The sequence below is a fragment of the Pteropus vampyrus genome, unplaced genomic scaffold (genome assembly GCF_000151845.1).
Source record: "Pteropus vampyrus isolate Shadow unplaced genomic scaffold, Pvam_2.0 Scaffold113, whole genome shotgun sequence".
In the NCBI taxonomy this organism is placed as follows: Eukaryota; Metazoa; Chordata; class Mammalia; order Chiroptera; family Pteropodidae; genus Pteropus; species Pteropus vampyrus.
The window spans coordinates 2,971,193-2,983,624 of record NW_011888894.1 but is presented as its reverse complement, the minus strand read 5'-3'; the positions used below and the strand labels follow the sequence as shown (position 1 = coordinate 2,983,624).

The 12,432-nt window shown below is 40.2% G+C and overlaps 1 protein-coding gene across 2 annotated transcripts in view; it reads left to right on the top strand.

The window, feature by feature from the left end:
• Window positions 1-12,432, top strand: part of ANTXR1 (anthrax toxin receptor 1) — a 112,277-nt gene that overhangs the window by 52,546 nt on the left and 47,299 nt on the right. For both annotated transcript variants that reach the window (XM_023533836.1, XM_023533837.1), the window contains exons 4-8: window positions 2,362-2,443; window positions 3,034-3,067; window positions 4,268-4,347; window positions 6,885-6,953; window positions 8,437-8,517. In XM_023533836.1, the coding sequence (XP_023389604.1) occupies window positions 2,362-2,443; window positions 3,034-3,067; window positions 4,268-4,347; window positions 6,885-6,953; window positions 8,437-8,517 (346 nt within the window). The remainder of the gene's footprint in view (window positions 1-2,361; window positions 2,444-3,033; window positions 3,068-4,267; window positions 4,348-6,884; window positions 6,954-8,436; window positions 8,518-12,432) is intronic.

Here is a 12,432-nt window from a genome sequence, read left to right as displayed (position 1 = left end):
TTGAATTGGGTAAGCCTAATAAGGCTACTTTGAGCAACTTATATTGAAGTTGGGACTGAAGACTGGGTAAGAATTAGCCCAGTCAAGAGCTGGGCAAAACGTCTCCCCAATCCCCTGAGAATAATGATTGCAGGTATGAAGGGTCTGTTGGAGAAGAAGCTTGGGAAGACCACTGGAGCTCAGCCGAGGAGAGTGGGGGCAGAGGAGCCTTCCCACATAGGCACTGGAAGGCCATGGCGAGGACTTGGGATTTTATCCCAAGGGTAATTGAGTGCTCTTGAAGGGTTTTGAGCGGAAGAGTGAGTGACATGTTTTGATTGATATATTAAGAATGTTCTGGCAGCCATGTGCAGAATAAATGCAAGAGGAGCAAGAGGGCAGTCGAAAGATAGCCAGTGACTTTCCCAGTGGTCTGAGCAAGAGATGATGGTGACTCAGATCATGATGTTGGCAGGAGAGATAGAGAAGTAGTCAGTTTCATGGTGTGTTTAGAGCAGAACTAATGGAATTTGGTGATAGATTATGTAGGGGAGCGTAAGGAGAGAGGAGAGCCACAGCAGCAGGGAAAGGAAGGCTTCTAGTTTGTGACTTGGGCAGCCGGGCGTGTGGTTTGATATCTGGGCACTGATACAACAATCAGACAGTAGTCAGTACATTCCTCAAAGTCTGAGTTACTGGCTCTTAAATATTCCACCTGGGAATCGTCAGTGGCCCAGGGACAGGCTCAGGCTAACCCCTTTTCAATTTGTCTTTTACAACATCATACATCCTGGCAATCCAGCCTCATCCATGGCTACCCCATTACATCAGTTTTTACAAAAGTTAATTTTGCATTAGACTTCCTCCCCAAGCAATTGCCAGAATACACCAGTAATAAATTTAATTCACTCATTCATTATTCATTCAAGACATTAAAGAGAGAAACAATTTATCATAGTGATTGAGAACAGGACCTCTGAGTTCAAATGTCACCTCTCCACTTAGTAATTAAGAGGCTTTGGGCAAGTTCCTTAGCCTCTCTGTAACTCAATTTCCTCATCTATAAAATGGAAATGACAGTAGATACAGTAGTATCTCCTTCAAGAGCTGTTACAAGGCATAAGTGAATTAATCGTATGCGGTGTATTTCAAACAGAGCTTGGCACATTAAGGACTCAGATGGTGTATTGCTTTTCATTAATTCAAGTGTTACTAAAAACTTTCTACTTCTCCAGCACTGTTCTATGCTAGGAGGCTGCCTGACAGAGTAGAAATGCCTTTTTTTGAGTCAGATTTGACTGCAAGTCTCTGATCTCCTACCAAACCTCTCTGAATCCAAGTTTTCTCATCAATACTATGAGGGCAATATTACCCACCCCGAGTGGTTATTGAAAGGATGAAATCAGAAATCTTTGAGCAGGGCCTTGTAAATGTTCAGTAAATGTTAGGTTCTTCCCCTACTCAAAAGAAGCTTCCTCTCCTAATTTATATAGTGCACTTCCACCTTTGCCACAGGAGATCCCAGTGAGGAAGGTAATTTCAAACTTTTTCATAGGCTTACAGTTAATGAATAAGGCTAATGTTTTTTTCAGAAATTATGCTTGCTTGCTCTTTCAGCATAGTATGGAGTTCTTTAAAAGACACCAACATGGATATGGACATCTTACTTCCCAGAGAGAATGGTCCACAAAGATTTTATCTGATCCCCAGATCACTCACGTTTCCCACTTCTACTCAGACCCTTTCCTAATGTCATAACCCGCTTCCTCTTCCTGCCCCATCACCAGCTTAAGCAACCAGAGTAAGAAAATACAGGCACCAGCCCAGAGAAAACACTCTTGGTTGTCCTGGAAAGCATAGATTGCCCAGGCTTTTGTTTTCGAAGATGACTACATAGTTTCCTTTGGCACAACCTTGCAGGTGGCAGAGTTCACTCTAGACACCTGCCTCTCCCACCTGCAGTCCCTATGGTGGCCTGGCCCAGGGTTCTTGGAACTCGCCTTTTCTGGTTCACATGAGCTGTTTGCATCTTGATATAAAGGTGCCTAAGTTGTTGTGTATCCCCTCAGGAGCAGTTGTACTTTAAGACTTATTTGCAATGTAGGATGAAAGCTTTGTTCTGTTAAGGGAATGGAAGACTCTTGTGACCAGATGGAGATTCCTGAAGAGGGTCCTTTCTTCAGTCCTTGAAATCTCACTCATCCTATGCTATAGCTGACCCTAAATGAATAATGTACTACAAAGACCTTCCCTCTGATAGGCTTTTGGGGGACAATTCGGGCAATAGAGGGTATTTATGGAGATAAGAAAAAGAGTAATGTATATGACTATCAATAGCATAGTAAAAAATGCTATGACTAAGAGGGTGTCTTTGGATTTCAGAGAACAAATCCGTCAAGGCCTCGAAGAACTCCAGAAGGTCCTGCCAGGAGGAGACACTTACATGCATGAAGGATTTGAAAGGGTAATTTTAAAACAGTTTTCAACTTCAAATGTAAAGTGTGATATGGAAACATCGACATAAGTATGGTTGATGAGAAAAGGCACATGTATTAAGGAAACCAAATAACATTCAATGGCAAATACATTTTTTAAAAATTTCCATAAGCCTGTACACTAATGCTATCCGAAAGAACTGAAGAAATAAACTTCCTTGCTCCTTCCCTGACGCTGGGGAAAGGTTTGTTAGCTAATGCTTGGCTGACACTCATGAGTCATGCCACATGCAAGTGCTGTCCATTCCCAAGGTCAGATTTTCTACCTGTTGCTTCAGTGGTTGTGACAGAATTTCAGTGACTTCAGTCTTGAGGAAAACAAGTCTCAATCCGTGAGAAATAAGACAGTGATCCATGTTTGCAAGTATATTAGTTAAATATCAGGATAACTTTAGATGAATCTCACCCTTCGATATTTGAGTGCAGCCTGGGTGGAGTGCATGAAAAATCAAGACTGAGCCATGGCTGCATATCCAACACCGGATCCCACTGCCCAATATGGTATTTGGAGCAGCAAATAGTGGCTGTGTGTCTCATGGCTCTTTCATGTGTTTTTCAGGCCAGTGAGCAGATTTATTATGAAAACAGTCAAGGTAAGACTATATTATGAATTACCATTATGAATTATTTAGCTTTTTTCTGTGTTTGCTTCTGAAAAAGTGCCTCAGTAATTCCATGTTTCAAAAGACATTCGATATTGCCTGTAATCCTTGGACACACACTTCATCACAAAGAAGGAATGCACAGTAAGATGACATTTAGCAGATCCAATTCTACTATCTTGTTGATGCCAAGAAAAGTGATATAAAAGTAACTAAGATCCCATTTTGAGTTACAGTCTGCAATGCCCATGAACAGTTTTGCATGTTGAATTCATTAAATTAGTAAATTCTTGGCTGAGTTAGTAAAGTCTTGGATTTTTATATCAAATCTAATTTTCTTGTCCTCTGAGCTCCAAGCCTCTTCATTACTATGATCGGATATGATATTAAGATACTAGTTGAGTTTGAAATTTCCTTCAAAAAATTTACTTAATAGAGTGCCTAGCACATAGAACATTAGTTCTATTGTTATTATTATTTTAGCTATTATTATTACAGTGTCTTTCATGAATAACATTTCTTTGTCTGAAGCAAATTTCTTTTAAAAGATTCAGTATTGCAGTGGGGATTTTTCTCCCAGGCCTGTAGAGATGTCAGCTTCTGATTTTACTCTAACCTACAATAAATAAAATAGATCCAGTATCAACACCAACACCGGTTAATATAAATCATCCATCAGCAATGTTACTAGAAGTCTAAATGTCACCAGAAAAATTCTAGTAGGTTTTGCCAACTGCTATAATCCAGTCAGCATGTAAATCATGATGACTATTCCTCTTTGTCAAACTCTTCAAGGGGTGATGCATGTGGTCAACTGCAGCACGTGAGGACCTCTGAACAGTCCAAATGGTAGAGTTTGCTCCCAGGCCGTGGCGACAGTTGCATGGACTGTTACTAGAAATAACAGGTAGTTGATTCACTGGAGTCACTCCTAACTATCAGTCCAGAAACAATTTCACCAGATTTGGCCATTTTTTGAGAGAAGACTGAGAAACCCAGAAACAAGAGCTTATCTCTGCATTCTTCTTCATGCCGGAGTTGCTTGCGGTCCCAAAAGAAAAGTTGCCGATTCCCACAGTATTGACCTCAGGTGGCTGAGCTTATAAGAGAAGAGATAGACTCTCAGGGCTGAGAAAGGGTTTCCCGTGGTGCGTCAGGAAGGACTGAGTGGGTCTGTGTTGTGTTGAGCAGGGTACAGGACAGCCAGCGTCATCATTGCTCTGACTGATGGAGAACTCCACGAAGATCTCTTTTTCTATTCAGAGAGGGAGGTAAGCGATGGTCTGGCCTGTGTCTGTCTAAACAGACATGGAAAAGAGCTTCTTCCTTCTGAAATGGGCTACAATCTTTCTACTTGGTCAAATAATTGTCTTCGTAAAACTCCTGAATAAAATAGTGTCTCATATGTAAAAAATAATAATTCAGTTTTTAAAGTGAATTTTCATGTCTTATACATGGTAGATATTTTTCTCCTTTCAAAATATTTCCATATTACTGTATGTTTGGGGGTGACTAAAAAATATCTACCATACCTTTATTGAAAGCTCTATATTGATCTACCAGTTTTGAAATAGTATGTATGATTTTAAAGCAAAACCATCGGTACCATTTTTCCTCCATTTCCCCTTACATTTTCTACTAAAAACAGGAGGAGGGGAAAGAATTGCCTAAAATATTAAGAGCCAACCTTGGCAGACTGTATTAATCATTGAGATTCTCACTCTAAGAACCAAAGTTGAACATTAATTGATGACAAAGTAATTGTAATTTCTCCTTCTACATTTCTTTTTTCCTTTTCTTTATGTTCTCATAAAGTACTCCTCAAAACAAATTAATGAGTTCTTTCTCAATGACACTTTCAATTTGTATAAAGAAATTCAGAAAAAGAGGTTTATTCAAAATCGAAAAGTAGTATTTATATTTAGGAAATCCTTTCCTTTCAAGTTTTAGATTTGATCTATATTTATAAATGGCCCCAGGAAACCAGTTAACCACGGGAATATATTGAAGCCTCATTAGCAACAAAGACTTATTCAGGCCAAATTAAAAAGAAACACAATAGGGAGATGCTGGCTTCTCAGAGGAGAGTTAATCAGAGCATTACACTTACCTCAACCTCTTGACTGCTATTTAATTTAAATTCAGCACCCTCAGCAAGCAAGTAGTCATTCATTCATTCATTAACAGAAAGCTTGGCATATGCTGGTCATTTTGCTGGCACTAGGGACACAGAGGCAAGTAAGACACAGATGCTGTCCTCGTGGGCCTTACTGTGTAATAATGTTAAGCTTTTTGATACCTCTGCTGACAAAGGGCATGATCAAATTATGTAGGTGAACACATTACTTCCCCGCTACCCCTAACTAGTACAAACGATAATTCACAGTGAATATGACAGGCACTCCCTGAGCATTTAGAAAATAATATAATTTCTTTATTCTAAAGTTGAAACTCTGTAATGAGAATGTAGAATGGCTTATCTGGGTACCAAATAGCAGTCTAATAAAGTAAAAACCCTAATAAGGAAAAAACTCAATAGAAAATAAATGATAGGTATCAGAGGCTTAAAATAGGGGTTAGTAGAAAAGAATTTTAGGTATGCCTATACAAACTCAGAAAAATATGTGGAGTGCCAACGCCAATAGGAGGGTTTCTGAAAAAGAAAGATAAAGCCCAAGATAGATAAAGAAAATGAAACTTTCTATTTTTGATAATTCTATATAAAGCCAAACTGGAAAAGAAGTGTCAACGGAGTTTCAAATAAGGCTGGGACTAGACTGTGTCTAAAAGTTTGTTTCATCCTGAAAGCGTCAAGAATTATTTCTAACATGAAGAAAAAAAGATAGATGTTTCTGTCCCTTCTAAAATTCAATATTAGTCACAAATGGATTTGAGTACTAGGAGAGGGAATAAAAAGAACACAATTCAAATCAATAGGTATACACTGAGTGCCTACTATATGTTTGCTATCAATTATTTATTAAGCACCTACTATATGTACCAAGGATTTCCAATTTTTTTTTCTATTCTGAAACACAGAAGAACCTGGAAATCAGTTACCAGATCCCTTAATAAATCAAGTCTTAAAATAAAGCCAAAACCTGGATGTTATTCATTATGTTGTCCTCTCAGTGCTTAATTGTAGAGAGGGCCGTGGGTTCACCTACTCAAAAGCGCACCATAATTCCCATACCATTAAACCGATGTATCCTATGGCATTGAAAACAGCTTTATTCACAAAGGATGCTGACATTTTTGAGCATCTGCATTGTTCTAGGCCTTGTGTGAGCAGCTCTGCATGTATTATGTCATTCAATCCCCCAAAATACTTTACAGAGCAAAGCCAAGTGTCAACCCCAGGGATATCGAGTTCCAAAGGCCACATCCTTTCCATTATACCATGCTGCCACTACAAAGGAAGAAAAAGTATGTCAATAAAAATCCATCAGAGGCACAAAAAAGATAATCGTTCCCCCAGAATAATGAATATGACTTAACTTACCCTGGCCTACAGTTTCTCTTCCTTCCCCTCGTCTTTCAAAGCCCTTCATCAAGACTCTCCTCTTGTGGGTCTTTCTCAACACTTCCCATTTGACTAATCACTCCCCTCAAGTCCACCACACGTTCTCTTAGAATGTGACATTCACTGGCGTATAAGTTCTTTCAGGACAGGGATGACCTTCTCCATTGTGGTACCTGGCACATAGTAGAGGCTCAGTAAATACTGATAATTGCGTTAGTCTGGCTAATCTAAAAGAAGTGTTTGCCACTGCTTCTTTCTTTAATGTCTTTTCTTTCACCGACCTAGGCTAACAGATCCCGAGACCTTGGTGCAATTGTTTACTGTGTCGGCGTGAAGGATTTCAATGAAACACAGGTATGATTGTGTATTTCCTCAGGTTTGAGAGTATATCAAGCTTATGAGTGATTCTGTGCAGAGGATGCATCAGCAGCATAAATGCCCCTTAGATAGAGTATTTTTCCAGAAATGCTAGCAGGGAATTATTGGATATGTAAGGAATGTGAAGCCATTTGCAGATGTACTTGAGAGCTTTTAACACAGACCATCCAGGCAACATCTTTCTTGGTCGCTTTTCACCGTAGATGCTAAACTGCCAAGGTGTCAAAATAAATCTGAATTAACTTTGGAAACTTGTTGGTTGTTTTATTTTTTTAAATTAATTTGACAAATTCGAGTTTTTTATTTAAATGGCAAATATCCCTTTTCTCCCATTAAACATACAATGCATTTTCAATGTAAAAAAAAAAAAAAGTGGAAATAATTGGCAAGTGGGCAAAAAAAGTATATACAAGTATACATGAGCAAATTGTGAAAATTTGCTAACAACCTAAATAAATGTTCCTCAATGTAGTTTGTAATTTTTTTCTTTTAATAACATGAGACAGTGTTCATAATATGTTGTTAAGTGAATAAATAGGGTTACAAAACAGTGGGAATAGTATAAGCCCACATTTTAAATAAATATGTGTGTATTCCATAGAAAAATTATGAAAGACTATATGTGTATGTATATATGTATATGTGTGTGTACGTGTGTGTGTGTGTGTGCGTGTGTGTGTGTGTGTGTGTGTCAAACTAACAATAATAAGAAGATGATGGGTAGATGGATGGGTAGATGGACAGACTATGAGTAACTTTTTAAAAATTTATTTTAACACTCCTGGGTTTTCTGAAATTTCCTAATGACTATGTGTTACTTTTGCAATCAGTAAAAATCCTGGCACTGACAATGACTGTGGCAATCACAGAAATGTACAGAGGTTTTCAGGTGGAAAAGCTGACAGATCAGCTTCTCCTTCTTTCAGTCCTCTGCTCTGTAAAGCAAGAGCAGCCAAACCGACTACCAGGGTCCTTTCCTCAGTGAGAAATTTGGGTGAAAGATAAGGGTCTGCATTCGCTGGCCTTGCCCAACACCAAAGCTGGCATTTATTTTTAAAGTTGCTTGAAAGGAAACTTGAGTTTGTTTGGTTTGAATACAGTTGCCAACAGAAATCTGAGTGAATGAGAGAAAAATGAGCCAGTGGCCTGCCCCCAAATCTATGAATACAACAACTCAGGCCAAATGTTCTTCTAGCTGGGCAATCGTACCTCTGCTCCCAAGGAGAAAAGTATTAAAAGAAATGTACAAACCTGAGCCAAGCCTCTGGGCCCATTCCAGAGGGTCTGCTGGTAAGCTCATTATTACTGGGGGCTTTCTGTGAGGCCCCTGAGTCCAATCAAGAACTCAAGTTCCTCTGGTTCTAAGAGTAGGCGGAGCCCCCTGGACCCAGTGGCTTTCCTCCATTCTCCACGTCCAAGCGTGACACATCTCGGTGTGTGTTTGTATGTTTGTTCTCAGCTGGCCCGGATCGCGGACAGTAAGGATCACGTGTTTCCTGTAAATGACGGCTTTCAGGCTCTGCAAGGCGTCATCCACTCAGTGAGTAGAGCACCTCCTCCGAGACTGGATACGAGGGCACTTTGTGCCCCCTGATCTGCCCTAAATGCCCCAATTCCATCCTTCTAAAGCTGGTGTTTTCCTGCTTAAGTGGACATTGCTTTGTATATCTGTCATGTCCCACTTCTGCCTCTTGATTGGACTCTTGCCTTTCACACTTGTTTCTTTTTTCATTCTCCTGTACCAATTCCACCCTATCATAAAAAATTTAAAATGAAAGGGAATCCTGCTCTGGCAGCCGGGTTCAGGCAGCCCCCAATTCTCATACTGGCAAGACCGTGCTGATGGTGTGCATTTGACAGACCTCAGCTTTCCCAACCATGACTGAACGCAAGCTGCTTTCAGAGAATTCATAGGGTCAACCTGTAGCATTTAGCCATCAAAGGCACTTTGAACCCACAGTTCTCTGCCTTGGCTGCCCATTGAAATCTTCTGGAGCAGGATTTTTAAGATCTTCTCAGATGATTCTAATGGAGCCACTGCTTTAGACCTGTAATCCCCAGATAGGAAGGCTTCAGCGTTCTTTAGGTTGCACAATTACCAGGCCTCCTTCCCATCCCAACTTGGTTTTGTAATCATCCCATCCTTGTCAATAAACTGGACACTGGTTTCCAGGACCTCTCTTTTCCACCTTCCATACACAGGCCAGGCCTTTGGTCCAGCTGGCATGTTAGATGATGCTGGTCTTTAAAGCCCCACCCGAAAGGTCGGTGTGTGTGCTGTACCTGTACTGAAGTCCAGAGGCACCACAGCCTCGACCTTTAAGTTTTCAGACCAGGCAGACAGCCAGTGGTTTCTCCAGCTGGAGCTCAACAGGATATAGGATGCAAATTCAGAGCTCAGAGGACCACTGTCCTCTTAAGATGTCAAGGGGATCTTGACCCAGAGGTTACCAGCCAGAGGCTCTGGACCTGCCCAACTGCCCTAGACTGACGCAGGAAACCTCCAACATGGATCTGCCTTCATGTTCCCTTTCCTTTCCTCCAAGGTTTGCTAAGAACTCCAGCAGAGTGAAAAGCAGAGTGAGAAGTAAGAACTTTGGATCTGATCAGCCCAGAATTTAAATGCTGGCCCAACGAGTTACCATTTATAAATAGATCCTCAGATGAATTATTTCACTTATTTTCTTATTTATATAAGGGACTGCTGATAATACTTATATCATTATCTTGTTTAAGGATTGCAAGAGATAACTAGTAAAAATACCTAATAATTTTTCAGACACACAACAGTACTCAAGGCATATGAAATAATTCCATGTTTTATCAGACATTAAAGTCAGATTCCCTTGATCCTCTAACTTTTCTTGAATATATATAAAAATCACCTGGGAATCTTGTTTACAATACTCATTCCCAGGCTCTGTCCTCAAGGGCTTTTAATGCAGTGAGTCTAGGGCGGAGCCAAGGAATCCAAATCTTTTAAATCTGTGCTTTTTAATAAATGCCCAAGGTATACTTTCAGAATGTTGATATATGTGAACTTAAATTTTCAAAATTTTGAAAAATAATTTTACCTTAGGCTGGGAATTCCTGTCTTAAATATGTACATCTGACAGTCATCTTCTTCAAGATGTGTTTGTTTGCAAGGATCAGGAACTCATTCAAACTACTTTAACCAGAAAGTGGAAATTACTGAAAGGATAGAGAAGGATCAATCTCAATTATGGATCCCCAGCTGAAGCACCTTTGCTGTAAATAATGTCTGGAGTCAGTGTGGCATATTTGGCAATATAAACAAGAACTGCAACAACATAAAAAAAAACAGCGCATGATTAATAGCAGGATTTGGGCCCAATCATGAATCCTTTGAAAGCTCAGAGGTGGATGATTCTGGGCTGGAGCCTTGGTGAGAATGTGAGGCAGACCTGAATCCCTGAACGACCAAGGAGGAGTAATGGGTAGCACCAGAGAAGAGATGGCATGATCTCAGCCCAAAGGCTGGAAAGGAGCAAAGTATATTCCCAGGACAATAATTATACCCGTCTGTCTGGTGGGAGAGTTTGGGTAAAGGAGTCAGGAGTAATGGGAAATTAGCTGAGACATTGGATCGGAATCAGATTGACAAGAGCCTTGAAGAGGTTTTAACTTCCACTTAGGTGTAATCACTGAAACATTTTTGAACACCTAACAAGTGATATTTAAGAAGAGAATCTGATGGCAGTGTGTACATAGAAGGAGACTGGGGAGATCCAGAGGCAGAAGCCCAATCATGAGGCTGCTGCAGAAATCCTGCCTTCAGGTGGCTGGATTCTGAGCAGGGACAACGCATATCTGTTCAGAAGTTTGTATGAGCCATGTGCCTACATCATTCAAGAGTTGATTCCTACTCAAATAATTTGAATCTTTTATCTACATAAATCATTCTTTTCCTTATATATTTCAACTTTAACAACTCGCCTGAGCTCAACTTGAGCTTGGATGTTTATAAAGCTCTCCCCACACCCAAATGGAAATAACTCTAAAGATGTTTAAGAAATTTTAGCAAAATTGTCTCCCAAAAAGGGGAAAAGAAATAATTTGAGACTCCAAACTTTTAGCTGAATGATTACATTCTTAGGAGCTTTTATCTGGGAGTTATGCTCGCGGTTACGATCCTTTCAATATCTAAACCTATATTTATGGTAGTTGTTAATTTGCTTGCAGAGAAACAGGGACGAGCACAGCAGGGCTCATCTTTCTCAAACCAGACAGAAATAATTATGGCCTAAAAGTTGGCTTCCTATTTTTAAGAAGTAGGTTCATTTCTCCTTCTGGATACTGAAAAGAAAGCTCTCGTTTTCCCCCTCTGAAGCATCTGTTGCAGTTTGTTCCCATGGATGTTGTTTTGCAGCTGATTATTTTCTCATAATAAAATAGGACTGGGTTAATTATGCAAAATAAGAGTTCAGGGCAGCTTTCAATAAGCTCAAATGGTTCACAAAGTCATAATGAACTTATTTTTTCTAGTATTTATTCACTCATTGAGTACCCATTAAAAACCTTTTATGGTGAGCTCTGGCCATTCAATTACAAGTAAAGCAGACAGAGACCCTACCCTGGGGAAGTTTACCATCTAGTTGGAGGGACACATAAAAACAAGTAAATAAATACGTTAATTAAAGTTGCAATATATGGCATAAAAGAAATAACATACTGCAGTACTGAGATTAAGAGTAAAGGAGTTGACGAACCTAAGCTCCTTTGAAGAGATAACCTGAAGGATGAAATGGAGCTATGGATCAGAGGAGCATGGATAGAATACCCTGGCAGAGCAGAGCCCTAGGGTCGTGCACAGCAGAACATAAGGAGAGCAGTACCTAGGGTGGAGAATGGCTGAAGATGAAGTGAAGAAGCAAGCAGAGGCTAAGTCACTTGGAGCCTTGAAGGTCATTGTATTTAACTATAAGGACAGTGGGAAACTACAGCCAGATACGAAGTCTAACGATAGAACAATCATGCTTCAAATCAGGGAATCCGGAGATTGTGGCGCTTTATCCATATCCCCTTTAGATGACAAATAGATAAATGCTCAGGATCAATAGTAATAAGACCCGTAAAGAAGAAGAAAAATCACTATGATTAACTGAGCATCTTCCTTGCACCAGCTCCTCTGCTAGGCACTTCTACAACCGCTCAGTGAAGGAGGACTCATTATCCCCACTTTACAGGTGAGGAACCTGAGGTGCGGGAGGGCTGGATAAACTGCCCCAAGTCTGTCCCCTCGTAATGATGCAGTAGAGAATTTGAACCCGGGTCTGGCTTCGGAGCTCCTGCTCTTACCACGATACTTGGCCGTGAATGAGGAAATGAAAAATCACCACTGGATCCCAGGGCCTAGATTCATCAAGCTCCCGGATTCTCTGCCTTCTCAATCTGACTCCCATGTATTGGGCTTTTCACTCTTTCTCAATTCTCT